The 15,254-nt window shown below is 33.2% G+C and overlaps 1 protein-coding gene across 2 annotated transcripts; it reads left to right on the top strand.

The window, feature by feature from the left end:
- The first annotated feature begins 1,157 nt into the window (after window positions 1–1,157).
- LOC134756551 (uncharacterized) lies at window positions 1,158–12,505 on the top strand. 2 transcript variants are annotated; one of them, XM_063693813.1, is made up of 5 exons: window positions 1,158–1,283; window positions 2,157–2,252; window positions 3,376–3,459; window positions 11,096–11,170; window positions 11,458–12,505. In XM_063693813.1, exons 1-5 carry the CDS (start codon window positions 1,202–1,204, stop codon window positions 11,484–11,486), a joined length of 366 nt encoding a protein of 121 aa, XP_063549883.1. In that variant the 5' UTR covers window positions 1,158–1,201; the 3' UTR covers window positions 11,487–12,505. The 2 variants fall into 2 exon arrangements, with proteins under 2 accessions (XP_063549883.1, XP_063549884.1); XM_063693814.1 differs by lacking the exon at window positions 3,376–3,459 and having other exon boundaries at window positions 1,192–1,283.
- Window positions 12,506–15,254: the final 2,749 nt, after the last annotated feature.

The following is a 15,254-nucleotide window of genomic DNA, read 5'->3' as shown; positions in this document are numbered from 1 at the left end:
CTTTTGAATGTACGTATTTTTCTCAATCTATTTTTTCTTCTGTAATTTTTGAAATTATACTTTCATCATTTTACTACTCACTCTAGAATTTAATCCATGTATATGTGAATTATTAATATCTGAAGTTGATCATCATCTTTGCACTCTTCCAAAACAACTTAAGACCCAACAATGCTCCATAGTCTGCCAATGAAATTATATGCTTTTGTTATGAAGTTTATTTCTATCCATCAAAGGAGAGGGCAGTTGACCTGTGGTTACTGTGGTGTGTATGTCTCAGAGCACACATTAGACTATAAAAGAAATTTCACATATGCACACTTTAGTCCTTTCAATGATAAAAACAAATTATGCTCATCAGAAACAGTAACACAAAAATAGAAAACCACATATGAAAAATACAAATTTAACAAGTTAATGACCAAAATATTATTACATTACAATATTTTCAGGTCAGACATATAATCTTATTCTATTACAAACACACATATAATTATAGAATTCTTTCTACCAAAATATAAAGTTATACTATGTAATACTTTTACTTTTTTCCACTTAATGTATCATGGAAAATTATCCGCATAAATACCTGAAAAGCTATCTCATCTATGTTTAATGACTGTAAAAATTTTATTATAGAAATAAGTACTAATTGTTTTCATTATTTAATTTGACAGTTACTTTACTTTTTAAAGTGAAACATCTATTGGTCATTTGAAAAATTAGATAAAGCTATGAATAATTATGTTAGAGATTATATCGAGGGAATAGGGTTGTATGTTGTGTTCAACTGAATCATTTACAATGAGCATAAATATTTACAATCACAAAAAAGGTATTTCTGAAAATCAGTATCTGTTACAGTCATTCAAATGCAATGTCATTTATTTATATTATGTTATTTAGTCTATTGTTTTCTCATTTTAAAAAAATAGCAATTAAGGCAAAGAGGAAATCTTTATGGTTAATATTTAAAATTTTATCTTTAGAAATAAAAAAGTGGTTCATCATACATAAAAGAAAAAACAAATTTAATTTGTAAGAGTACATTATCTTTAATTTTCTTAAGTCAAAAACATAGTTTACATATTAGCCTTACTGTAAACATCCTCTCTGATGTCGCAATATTAAGACTTCTGTTGCCTTGGTCCCATCTCATTCTGACCCTGTGCTCATTGGCCCTTACAATTTAATCTGAACAATGGAACCAGAGACATCAGCACTGTCCAGGCTCTCTGATGATCTTCATCCTTCGCCAGCGGCATTTCATGAAATAAATACAGGTAAAACCAGATTCTGCTGTTATTGCTAAATCATCTGTTCTTTTGATGAGAAAATAATATTAAAAATAATGAGTTCATAACCAGGTACTTTTAGAGGAGGATTTGAAAATCTTTTGTCTTTATAAATGAGTTCAGGATTTTCCAATTAGAGGGGACTTAAATCTCAGAAAATTATAGTTTGGTAAGTAAATATTTACAATTGCACTAGGTTTAATATTATTTAGGGTAATGTTTTTGACTTTTGGTGAATGTCATTGACTTTTGGTGTCTATGAGTTCTGCTTCACTTGTACTGAAGGAATACACGCAATATGTTGTGGAAGGAATTTATTTAGTGAGAATTAGATAACAGCTTTTCATGCTCCTTTCATTAGGATCAAATTCAACTATAAGAAGAGGCAGAAATAGGCATTTAAATTAATTTGAATATTTCTACTCTTGCTTCTATTTCCAATTTTACTGCAGATGCTAATGCCCATTATATTCTTACAATTACTATTCTACACCACTGGTATTATTACTACTACTAAAGAAAAACACATATTGAGTGGTTAATATGTTTCAAGCACTATGCTATCGACTTTATATACATTAACTTAATCTCTACAATAGATCTATAAATGATTATTGTATTGTTACCTGTATATGATAGACAAGGAACTAAGAATTTTTTTAAAAGAGTAAGAATTTACCACATTTCACAAAGCAAAAAAAAATGGAGCCAATTTTAAAACTTTCTTATGATTATAAAATGTGACAATTTGTATCACATATAATATGCCATTTAATTATATGTTTATGTATCATATAAGTATGTGTATATACATATAGCTGGATTATAGTTGTTGGATGCATTTTTTTTTATCTTTTTTAGAGTTTTCTGAGGAAAGTATAATATACTCAGACCTCAAAGTTCATTGTTCTTCAAATATCCAGAATGGAAAAATAGCTAAAACTTTGAAAACAAAAGGTAAAAACCATTTAAAACTCTAGATTCACTTTTTGGCTTAAATATTTTAATGAACTAATCATGAAAACAAATATTCTTGGGCTAATGTTTGAATCAGGATTGATTTCTTGTCCCTACACTTTTTAATGGGTCATAGTAACCTACAGTGCTCTGCTCTGTTAAGAGCAAATGAGAATGGTCAACCAGGCAGCGATGGCCACGATGACTTAGAATGGTGTACCAAGATCATGGAAAAAGAATGCTTCATACACAATTTCCTGGTTTTGATATTTTAATTTCGAAAAAGTTAAGTGTCTTTTTAGTGCTTCAGTATTTCTACAAGTGGAGGATGTGAGATACCTCATGATGAACATGATGAAGTAACTTTTATCAAAACCGTCACAGAATACCTGTCTGGCCAACAGCAAAAGTTGGAGTTTTGTTCTTAACCTAGTTCTATTACAAAGATGAAAGATATAGTTAAAAAAAAAAAAAACAATTAGGGAGTGGAGGCGGCTGCGGTGGCTCACGCCTCTAATCCCAGTTCTTTGGGAGACCAAGGCAGGCGGATCACCTGAGGTCAGGAATTCGAGACCAGCCTGGCCAATATGGTGAAACCTCGTCTCTACTAAAAATACAAAAATTAGCCGGGCATGGTGGTATGCACCTGTAATCTCAGCTACTCAGGAGGCTGAGGCAGGAGAATCACTTGAAACTGGGAGGCAGAGGTTGCAATGAGCCAAGATCGCGCCACTGCACTCCAGCCTGGGCAACAGAGCGAGACTCTGTCTCCAAAAAAAAATTACGGGAGGGAAATGAACTAAATCCACAGCAGGATTTCTGAAGTGCTCTTTTGTAGCCTTTGGAAGAGTTCTTTACTAGGGCAACTTGTTCGTTCATAAACAGCGCATATCTACATCAAAATATTAATATCTTCTCAGGATGCACCTAAATCTGCAAAATAATTTTTAGAATTACTCCCCACAGGCTGAGGTATATTTTCCCACAGCACGGTGCTCCCATGAACTTACATTTTAGACCAATTCAAGCGGGTTAAATATTCTTGGTGAAAGTTCTTTTTAGTATCAACTCCTGAATCTGGTTTCCATTGATGACATTAGCCAACTTCTCTCTTTTTGAACAGTGTCTCCATGGTGCATTGTTGCTGTGATATTTGCCTTCCTTTATTTAATCGCTCTGGTAATAGTTGCAGCTATGGTAGCTAAGAGTAAGTATTTTTTAGAGCAACTTCATTAATTTTTTAATTACTAAAATATAATTTTAAATAGCCTTTAAATTTGGTTCTAAGGTTTTCAAGATATTTTTCTCATTTGTTATTTTAATTATATACAAGTAATTTTATCAATTCAGTTTTTTGAGTTATCAGCAATGGCATAGGCCCCAGTGTCCTCATAAAAAGATGTTAGTGGATAGCTGAGTGGTTTGATAGAAATGGAAAATAGTACCAGTATTCTATATTTTATTATATTGTTATTGACATTAGATTCACAAGCTGTGAGATGTAATAAAACGTGAAAATGTTTATAGATGTTATTGGTTTGGCAGTTAAAAGTTAACTTATTATGGCATTAAGTTCAGATCATTTGAAAGAGCAAATTAATAGAGGCAATAGAAGATGGTGGGTACAGAATCATCAAAAAATGAAAGAAAATGATCAAGATATCAAACTGAATCTGCATATTGCTTGCACTAAATTTGTCTTAATATTATAAAACATATAATCTTTTAAAATAATAAATTTATCAAATACTCCGTACTATAAGAAAACTAGAAACATGAAGAAGTTCTTTTAATATAGAAAGTTAAGATGAATTTGATTCATTAAAAAAAGAAAAACAACCCAAAACATATGGAGGCATAGATAGATATAAACCAATTCTAATCTCAAAGTGAACTATTTTAGTATAGAAAAGAATATGTAACTTTTAGTAATAAACATAAACTTTTTTGAAATGTATGATTTCCTATGAAGATACGTACTATGATAAAATGACTTGGGAAAAAAGAGACAATTTGAATAAATATTACTACATACTGCAGACAAAATAAGTAAGCTAATCAAAGACGTGCCTCCAAATAGACACGTGGCTGATAATTTTTAAAGAATGAATTTGAGGCTGAGCGTGGTGGCTCACGCCTGCAATCCCAGCACTTTGGGAGGCCGAGGCAGGAAGATCATCTGAGGTCAGGAGTTCGAGACCAGTCTGGCCAACATGGTGAAACCTTGTCTCTACTAAAATAGAAAAATTAGCTGGGCATGGTGGCAACCACCTGTAATCCCAGCTACTCGGGAGGCTGAGGCAGGAGAATTGCTTGAACCTGGGAGGTGAAGGTTGCAGTGAGCCGAAATCACACCACTGTACTCCAGCCGGGGTGACAAAGTGAGACTCCACCTCAAAAACAAAAAAAAAGGAAAGAAAGAACTCAAATATATCTTAATAACAGAAAGTGACTACTAGATAAGCTGTTCAGTATCTACCAAAGGATGAAAGATTGTCACTCCACCCCACCTAAAATCAGTAAAATTAGTTTAGGATTATTTCTACATACAGGAAAATATTTTAGGACAATATTCCTCACAAACAGAAAAAGAAAAGTCCTACATAAAAGAGCCAACATAACACATCACTGTTATAATGATAAAATTCTGGTTTAACTTGGGGATAAAAATTTGTTCACTTATCAAGAGATGTTTCAATAGGAGAAAAGGAAATAAATACAAACGTATTTAACTTGATTAAGAGTATTTATAAGAGCCTTCAGCAAATATTATCTTTCATAGTGAAACATTATAATCATTTTCAATCAGGAAGACAAGGATGACTTCTATAACTATTAGTATTCAACATTTTTTTGCATGTCTTCGGCAAGGAAAAGCCACAATGTAAGAAAACCTAGTTAGACATAATATAAACTGGAATTGAAATTAACGACTGAAATTATATGCAGATGATGCGCTTTCTTATCCAGATGGTTAAAAAAGAAACTACTGGAAAGAAACAATCAAAATAAAAAGAACAGTTCAATAAGTAAACTCAATCCAAAATTAAAATAGCTTTCTTATATACCAGCAAGATCTAATATCCAATTTCCAGGTCCACTTTTCAAGCCTCTTATTTGACATTTCTTCTTAGATATCTTTAAAAAAGCCTGGTACATTACTTTCAAACACTTTATATTCCCAGCCCTGGTCCTTACTAGGATCAAGAAAAAAATCACATACTTTAATACTGTTAACTTACCCTGCATCTGTTGACCGAATGTCTAGTGAGGTGACGCTAGGGGCTACCTATGTTATCTCACAGCCACTGAATATCTCGGCTCACTGAGCCAGTGTAATTCTCCACATCTGCACTCCTACCCATCTAATCTGAGGCAATAATCTCCCTCTCTGTCTACTCCATAAACCCCCAAGTGATATTACTATGCCTACCCTTGATTCTTTCTAATCGATTTCCAGAATTGTCTCTTCAAAATGCAAATTTTATAAACTCACTTACCTTTACTGATTAGTTTCTTAACACTGTGGATTCAGTGTAAATTTTAAAATCCTGAACATGGTTTACAAGGCCCTTCCATACTTGGTCCACGGCTCACTTCCCCAGCTAAAAGCACACCCTTTCTCCCGAACCAGCCTCCAGCCACAGTTGTTGTCTTTTAGTTCACTGAATGTAACGTGGTTAGTGTGACTGCATAACTATTGTGCAAACAAGGATAACTGTAAGAATGACAGCAGATCATATTAACAATTACTCTGGGACAACAGGCATAAATCAGGATTTCTCTGGGAAAATTTGTGTGAATTGTAACTTTAGCCACGATGCTTCTAGCCACAGAGCATATGCACAGACTCCTCTTCTTTCATTCTGTGACAGGTAAAAGGAGAAGTCTAATTATTCTCTTATAATTAAGCCAAATTTCTCTGTTATGATATCTTATGTACCAGTTATTTGTAGCATTTTCCAGTCTCATGTGTATAATTATTTCTGTGATTATGTACTCAATGGCTGACTTCTGCTGGATTATCTTCATGAGAACAGAGCCTTTGTCTTTATTTGCTCAACATTTTATCTTCTGCTTTTGAATAGTATGTTGACACATTGTAAATATTTAGTGAAATTTTTTTATCAGATAAACTGATATACCTAATAATGTATATGGCATATATAGAAGAGACTATGATACTTTATTAAAAGGCATAAAGAAGGTCATTAGTGAAGACATTATAAATTGAATATACATTAAATGTACCTTGGTGGGAAGATGAACACTGAGATGATACTGTTCTAAATTCATTCTGCACTTATGTAATTTTAAGGCAAGTGTATTTTCATGATAAATCAGTTCATTGTAAACTATACATAAGAGTAAAATTTTATGAGATTAATAAAATACATATTGAAATATATTAACACAAGAGGTAAGGATCTAGCCTTTCTAGAAATAAGGCTACTGGGAGGGGGGAGGGATAGCATTAGGAGATATACCTAATGTTAAATGGCGAGTTAATGGGTGCAGCACACCAACATGGCACATGTATACATATGTAACAAACCTGCACGTTGTGCACATGTACCCTAAAACTTAAAGTATAATAAGAAAAAAAAGAAACCAAAGTGTAAAATCAAGAAAGTAATAAATGCTGGAATTATTATATAACTCAAAAAAAAAAAGAAATAAGGCTGTAAGTGATTTCACATGACACTTTTATAAAGTAAATGTATCAAAATAAAAGGAAGGAACCTAATAATAAAGTCATATGCAAATATGTACAAATAATGTATAATAAAGTCATATGCACCTGTGTACAAATAATGTGTGCATATATATGTGTGTACATATATATGTGTGTGCATATATATATAATAAGATACAGTAGGCTCTTCAAAATGACAGATATCTAACAATAGGTATGAAAAAATAATTTTTTTAAGAATATAAACACTAAAAAATAATTTCTAGGTAGATTACAGTGTTAAAAATAACAGACCAGGAAAAAAATAGTTGAAACAGTTTGAATACGTATTCAAATCCATATAATATTATCAAAAGTATAACAGTTAAATAAATACAAAGAATTTTTTTAAAAGATGAGCCAAGGATACATAAGTAGGAAAAATGTCCAACTTCAAAGGTAATCATGGAAATGAGAATGAATTTTAAAATACATCCTTTGCCCATTGAATTGACAAAAATAATACTTTTCCTCATAGGTTAATGTGTGGAGAATGGACCCTCTCCTACAAATTTGATGTGTGAAACTGTCAAGTTATAGTTTACTTATATTTTACATTTACTTATACTTTAAAAATAAGAAACAAGTATGTATGTACACATACAAACACATACACATGTATAAATTTACCTAATTAAGTCAGAAAGACATGCAATAATCTATTAATGTGGAAGCAAGGGTTAGTATGGAAGCAATCAATAATCTGTTGCTATGGAAACAAGAAAGAAGTAAATTTATTCATAAGCATGCAAAAAAAATAGAAAACGGTCAAAAATATATATACACAGCATTTTACAGTGATCTTTTTTTTTTTGCTGATGTAAATAGTGTCAGAGGGACCATGAAGGGAGGTGTTCTTCACTTTTTACAGTATATATTCAGTTTCTTTTGTAAAGTAAATTCATGTGTTACTTGTTTAAAGGAGAAAATGATTGAAAAAGGAAATTATGCTCCATAAATGAAGAAGCTGTACAGGGACATGTCAGACACAAGGTCGTAAATATCAGATGTAGTGGTATGGCCTAGGCCTAAGAATCTTTTTTTTTTTTTTTGAGAGGGATTCTCTGTCACCCAGGCTAGAGTGCAGTGGCATGATCTTGGCTCATTGCAACCTCTGCCTTCTGAGTTCAAGTGATTCTCCTGCCTCAGCCTCCCGAGTAGCTGGGATTACAGGTGTGTGCCACCATGCCTGGCTAATTTTTGTATTTTTAGTAGATACAGGGTTTCACCATTTTGGCCAGACTGGTCTCGAACTCCTGACTTCAGGTGATCCACCCGCCTCGGCCTCCCAAAGTGCTGGGATTACAGGCATGAGCCATCGCGCCCCACCGTATGGCCTAAGATTCTAATGGATACTTCTCTGTAATGATGTTGTGCTGTTTCAGCCCAGATATATATGTTGAAATATATTAACAAAAGAGGTAGGGATACAGCCTTTCTAGAAATAAGGCTGTGAGTAATTTCACATGATAAGTTTATAAAGTAAATATATCAAAATAAAAGGAAGGAGTCTAATAATAAAGTCATATGTCTCTGTGTACAAATAATGTGTGCATATATATGTGTATGTCTATATATAATGATACAGTAAGTTCTTCAAAATGACAGATATTTAACAATAGATTTTGAAAAATATTTTTTAAAAGTAAAAAATAATTTCTAGGTAGATTTTGGTGCTAAAAATAACAGGTAAAATATAAGTAAATATGTGTGTGTGTGTTTGCATGTGTGTGTACATATATAGAGAGAGGGTATTATTCAGCCTTAAAAAAAGGAAATCTTGCCATTTTGAAAACATGGATGAACTTGGAAGACATTATGCTTAGTGAAATAAGCCAGACACAGAAAGTATTGCATGATATCACCTATATGTGGAATCTTTTTTTTTTTAAGTTGAACTTAGAGAAACAGAGTAGAATGGTGGTTTCCAGAGTCTAGGCAGTAGATGAAATGGAGAGATATCGGTCAAAGGATACAAACTTTCAGTTAAAAGATGAATAAAGTCTAGAGATTTAATGTTCACCATGGTAATTATAGTTAACAATAATGTATTGGACTCTTGAAATTAGCTAAGAGAATAGATCTTAAGTGTTCTCACTACACACACACACACACACACACACAAGGTAACTATGTGAGGCGATGGACATATTAAGTTGCTTGTGGGAATTATTATGCAGGTCTACTTACACCAAAATACCACATTGTACACCCTAAATATACACAATTGTTGTCAGTCATACTTAAATAAAGCTGGAAAATAATACAATTCGATAAAATGAATTACCACTCCATATAGAAGACTATTTTATTGCTAGAGCGAAGCTGTGTTTTGCAGCAACTGGACATACTACTTTGATAATTACACCTTGGTAATGTTTGAGAACACTAGCATAGTTTAAGTGTACTGAATACTTACTTTTAAATGAAATAAAATATAAATTGGTAAAATATCCTGATAAACAGAAGCTTTTCCCTCTGTTTTACTATTATCAAACTTTGTCCTAATAACCAAAAGGGAGGAGAGAAGCAGTTGAACCATTAGAAGTAGTTCCCTGCATCAAATAAGCTAATCCTATCTGTGAATTACCATTTAGAAGGGAAACCTTCAGTGGATAGTAAGGGCTTAGCATAAATGAACCAGAAATCATCAAATATATGACAGAAATAGAAGAGGAAATGCTAAATAAACAAGAATATTCTTGGGTAGAAAAATAATTCATACATGGCTTGCTGATGCAGTGATGACTTAAGACTTAGCTTGATTATTTGGTTTCTCATTAGTTCATTTTGAACAAGATAGGGAAGTGGTTGTTTCACGTTCAACTAAGATCATGTCCATGACTAGCCACATCCATCCTATGAGAATATATTTAAAATACGGAATAACCCAATTTGGGAACAAAATGGAAAATTGCAAATTTGAGCAAATGGAAAACTGGTGACAATATTTTCTTCTTTTTCCATTAAATCATCATAAGAAAAATACTCAACTTCGATACTCTGGGTCTGGCAAGGGAACGATTCAGCAATACTTATGACATTTATTTCCATGAGTCTAGCAATGCATCTAGTACTCAAGCTGGAATAACATGGTTCAGATAACTTAAAATCATGGGGACATGAGTTTGTACAGGACTAAACTGAAACCTTGTGGGTAAAATATTATAAGATTTTGTTACCGGACAGGGATCAGATCTGATCTCGGTAAAGCAGAAATGCAGACAGATTTCTTCTACAACTCATGTCAAGTCTCCCAAATCTTTTATACGTGACCACGGACCATTAAGACTAAAATTAATTCAAATTAGGGATATTCATTCTTATTTTAAAAATTCAAATTGTGCCATCTCTAGTGCCAGATTCATAAAAACATTACAAAACACATCAATGCAAAATCATGTAGTTTAAAGATTTCATATATGAAGGTAGTTGAAAATATAACCGGTTAAAAAAAGTACAATTGTGTAAATGGTACAATTTTGTATAATTTTAATGTTAATGAATTAGAATTTTAGCATATAAATAATTCATAGCCTCTGAAGATGATTGAAAGGGTACCATTATTCAAGGTATGCTTTGGGGGTGTTTACTCTGGAGGCAATTTGTGGAAAATACTGGAAAGTGAAAACTAGAGAAAGAGAGTTTGTATAATATTAAAATAGCTCAGCATAAAAATAATGACAATCTGAGTAGGAAAAAGCTATGTTACTGTGAAGAAGGAAACAGATATATGAAGCATTGTCGTGATAAACAGTACTTTGTGACTGATTAGATGTACACTATGTCTAAGCTGTTTGCGGCAAAAATAGCATAGGTTGTTTTTTCCTGACTGCCTGGGTTAACTAACTGCTTAGAATAACATCAATCATATATACAAACATGTGCTTATTAAATCACCAGTCATTGACTCATAAATATATTTCATAAGTAAAAGTTCATACCTTAATATAAATTGCAAATGATAATTTACAATTTGTTCTTCATTCAATTAAAACAATGAATGCATAAATTGTGTGTAAGAAATTTTGGATATCTGTTTTATTTGCCATCCCAAATGTTTGATAATGATAATAGTATTTTCTTTTGCAAATATTGTGAATTTCAGTTCATTGTCTTGAAGAGATCCTGAATAAGGCAACCATTGAGACTGCACATTGCAACATAATATCACAAAACAAAGGTAAGCATTGGTTTACAATGGGAATGTTGGTATCTATCACACATAAGCTGTTTAAATCTAGACGTATTTTGTAAATATATGTAAATAGGTATTAGGTAAATATTCACTTTGTAAATATAAGACCAAAGTTAGTTAACAATGGTGTACTTGTCAGAAAAACTCTCGTATGTCAGGACTTCTCTTGAAGTTAGGGAGGACAACTGAAAACAATAATGCAAAAATTATAATTCACTGAATGACTGTAGGGGACAAAGTTATCTTCTAGCATATACTTTTTGTTTGTCAAGGTAATTGGTCTTCCTCTGAAGAAAACTGACATTTTATATCTACTGAAAATAAAATCTTGGCATCAACAAAATTTGTTCTGAAGCATTGAGCTCCAGTCCCATCAAGACCAATAACGAAGAATTGGAAGTGTATAATGTGATATTCATTCTTACATTTTCTTACACATCAGATAATTATCAATAGAGAATTTTTAACATATTGTGTTCATTTAAGCATGCTAAACTCAACATTTTATAAATTGGAGACATCTCAATCAAACTCAAAAGATAAAAATATGACCTTAAAATCATTTTAGATTTCAAATATATTTGCATACAGAAGTAAATGCAAATATAAGAAATTTCAAATGTTGGCTAACAATGGGGGAAAACATCACATAGACACAGAAACTAAAGGGAATCTGGTCACAAGTGGCAACTAAAAAAGAGCTAATATTTGTTGATTGCTTCAAATATTCCTGGTACTACATCAATGATTGTGGGCATTAACTCACGTGTTTTCCCATTAATCTTACGATACAAGTATTATCACTGCCATTGTTGTATTAATAAGAAAACCAAGACCCAGAGAGAATGATACTTTTTTTCTGGGTATCAGAAATAGTAAGAATTAGAAGCTTAAACTATGATTTAAGCTAAAAGAGTCTAACTCTAAAGATCAGGAACATAGTCATTATGCTTTGCTGATCCCAGAACAAAAAATCATAATGAATAAAATTGTAAGAATATTGCTTCTTTGTAAATAGTCAGAGCTGCTTACACAAGCAGATTTACGTTTTTCTACCCTGCATGTATCTTCTAAAGAGGAACAGTGAGAAAAAGAATAATAGCTCTTCATAAGGACTATTTTGATACTAATTATTGTTTGGAATGTGAATAAAAGACATTAACAGCAGTAATGTTTCCCCCAGTAGATCCTAGCAAGCCTAAAGAATATAGATGTCTTTTATATTTAATTCTCCTCTACTATGTGACTATTACTTCTATATTATTTCTTCTTTTTCATGGTATTGAAGTTCTGTTATTGCCTTTAATAAAGACTTCAATTCAGATCAATGATGGTAAATTTATGGCATATATGCTGAAAATTTCCATACAGTATTCTTAGAAGGCGCTCTTCATAATTGCAACATCCTTCCCTACTGAGCCAGACTTCACTTTGAATAACTTTCAACAGAGCACACCAGAAAGTCTCTTCCAATTGCATTATTTTCATCTCATCTACATACGGTGCTTCAAAGTGAACTTGTATATACACATCAGCAATGAGCTCTTTCAGCAAGAGCAAACAAAAAATGCACATAAAGAGCAATGAATTTGCTAAGGCAATTGCTCCTAATGGTCTATTACCTCAAAAAAAAATTTTTTTTTTTTGGTTTGTTGTTGTTGTTGTTTTTTGTGATGGAGTCTCACTCTGTGTCCCAGGCTGGAGTGCAGTAGCATGATCTCAGCTCACTGCAAGCTCCACCTCCCGGGTTCATGCCATTCTCCTGCCTCAGCCTCCCGAGTAGCTGGGACTACAGGTGCCCACCACCACACCCGGCTAATTTTTTTGTATTTTTTAGTGGAGACGGGGTTTCACCATATTAGCCAGGAAGTTCTCGATCTCCTGACCTTGTGATCTGCCCGCCTCGGCCTCCCAAAGTGCTGGGATTACAGGCGTGAGCCACCACACCCAGCCCAATTTTTTTTGTATTTTTAGTAGAGACGGGGTTTCATCATGTTGGTCAGGCTGGTCTCGAACTCCTGACCTCGTGACCCACCCACCTCGGCCTCCCAAAGTGCTGGGATTACAGGCGTGAGCCACTGTGCCTGGCCTAAAATTTGTTTTTATAAATCACAATTTCCCCATAACCTAGAGTAGAAGAGATAATATCTGAATTTTCCACAACTGATAGAAAATATCAAACTACATATTATCAAAGGCTTATGAACTCCAGCAGGGTGAATAAAATGACAAGTTAGGTGTATCATATATAACTGTTGAAAAAAAAAGACAAACAGAAACTTACAGGTAGGAAGAGAAGCAAAGTTTACTTTCAAAGGAGCAACAATTATAATGGAAGCTAACCTACGAAAAGAAAAAGAAAATGAAGGCTATATGATTATTGATTGACAACAACTGCCATACTAAAATTCTATCCTCAGAGGCAATCATCTCATCAGATGGGAATGATATGAGCATCTAGTTATACAGATGGGAATGATATGAGCATCTAGTTATACTCCATAGGTAAAAGAAAGACCATTTAAGTAGAGCAAAAACAATTTATTATATCTTTATATCTGTATTAAGAAAGTACACTAGAAGAATATCTTTTTTTTGTTTTGTCTGTTTTGTTTTGATGGAGTCTCACTCTGTCGCCCAGGCTAGAGTGCAGTAGCATGAACTTGGCTCACTGCAACCTCCGCCTCCTGGGTTCAAGCAAGTCTCCTGCCTCAGCCTCCCAAGTATCTGGGATTACAGGCATGTGCCAAAACGCCTGGCTAATTTTTGTATTTCTAGTAAAGACGGGGTTTCACCATGTTGGCCAGGCTGATCTCAAACTCCCAACTTCACGTGATCCATCTGCCTCAACCTCCCAAAGTGCTGGGATTACAGGCTTGAGCCACCATGCCCAGCCCAGAATATTCTTTGGGTTTAAGAAAATGATCTCAGATGAGACCTCAAAGACTCAGGATAAAAGACAATGAAATAGGTAAATACAGATGTAAGTCTAAATGAATAGCAATTATATGAAACCATAAATAATGTCTACTACTTTAATTGCATAAAACTAAAGTTTACTACAGTACATACACTTACATTAAAGAGTTGCATTTTAACTCAAAAGAATAATAAATAGAACTAAAAAGCTCTAAATTTCTTATAATGGCTAGGAAAATGTAAAGTAACTACATATATTGGACATTAATAAGTCAAGGATGAATATTACGACTTTCAGAAAATGACCAAAATAGTAGCAAAATATTCTATATAACTATGATGATGGAGGAATGCATCTTAAAAATGGAACAACAATAATGCGATGGAGTAACTGTCAATCACTAGAACAATATTTAATTAAGCCAATAAGAAGAATTATATATTAGAATCATTCTTAGAATTTTACACTGAAGGCTGTGGGCATTCTAGCCAGAACTATCTACTGTGTCTTTAGTGGATATTCAGGAGGCCATGGGTTACTCAGGGTGGATATTACAGAACAGAATAAATGCTTTTGATCTCAAAAGTAGAAGCATCCCCAGGTACCTCAGAATCACAGTTTCCTAGTGTTTCTCTTTCCCGTCAACTAAGTCTTGCTGGCAGACTAATTCTAATTATCTCTGCTCATTGCTCCTTTTGCTACAAATGATTTAAGTTTCTTTGGCTTCTTCGTAGGTCTTACAGATTCCCTTTTCCCAAGATTTGGTGTATATATCTAGAGTTTGGGAAAGCATAAATATATATTTTTTCAACCTCTTTTTCTAATGAAAGATAGCCATATGCGTTTGTGTGAAGAAGTCATATTAAGAGTCTCATTTTCACATTATTCTTCACTCTCTATTTCTTTCAGTGACAAGTGAAGACATGAATTAAACATTCAAGGTCCATTTAGTTCTATTTCCTCCCCCTGAGACATATATGTCTTTGGAAGGACTACTTTGTCTCCAGGTAGACTTAGCGGTGGTTGATTCTTCCGATTTTTTCAATAGCTGAAATTTCAAACATACTCATTATCTAAATTTCTATTTTTCAATAGATCCTTTGTTCCAGGACTTTGTAGTCCCCAGATATAATTCCTATGAACAACTTA

Source organism: Gorilla gorilla, chromosome 10 (genome assembly GCF_029281585.2).
Source record: "Gorilla gorilla gorilla isolate KB3781 chromosome 10, NHGRI_mGorGor1-v2.1_pri, whole genome shotgun sequence".
Classification (NCBI taxonomy): Eukaryota; Metazoa; Chordata; class Mammalia; order Primates; family Hominidae; genus Gorilla; species Gorilla gorilla.
Note: the sequence above shows the minus strand (reverse complement) of the source record. Positions and strands in the feature narration are given on the sequence as shown.

Excerpts from the sequence above, each read along its gene's own strand:
- LOC134756551 (XM_063693813.1), top strand. The coding sequence starts at position 1,202 with ATGGAACCAGAGACATCAGCACTGTCCAGGCTCTCTGATGATCTTCAT. Across the intron at positions 1,284-2,156 it reads ATTTCATGAAATAAATACAG|AGTTTTCTGAGGAAAGTATA; the intron begins GTAAAACCAGAT and ends TATCTTTTTTAG. Across the intron at positions 3,460-11,095 it reads TGCAGCTATGGTAGCTAAGA|TTCATTGTCTTGAAGAGATC; the intron begins GTAAGTATTTTT and ends TGTGAATTTCAG.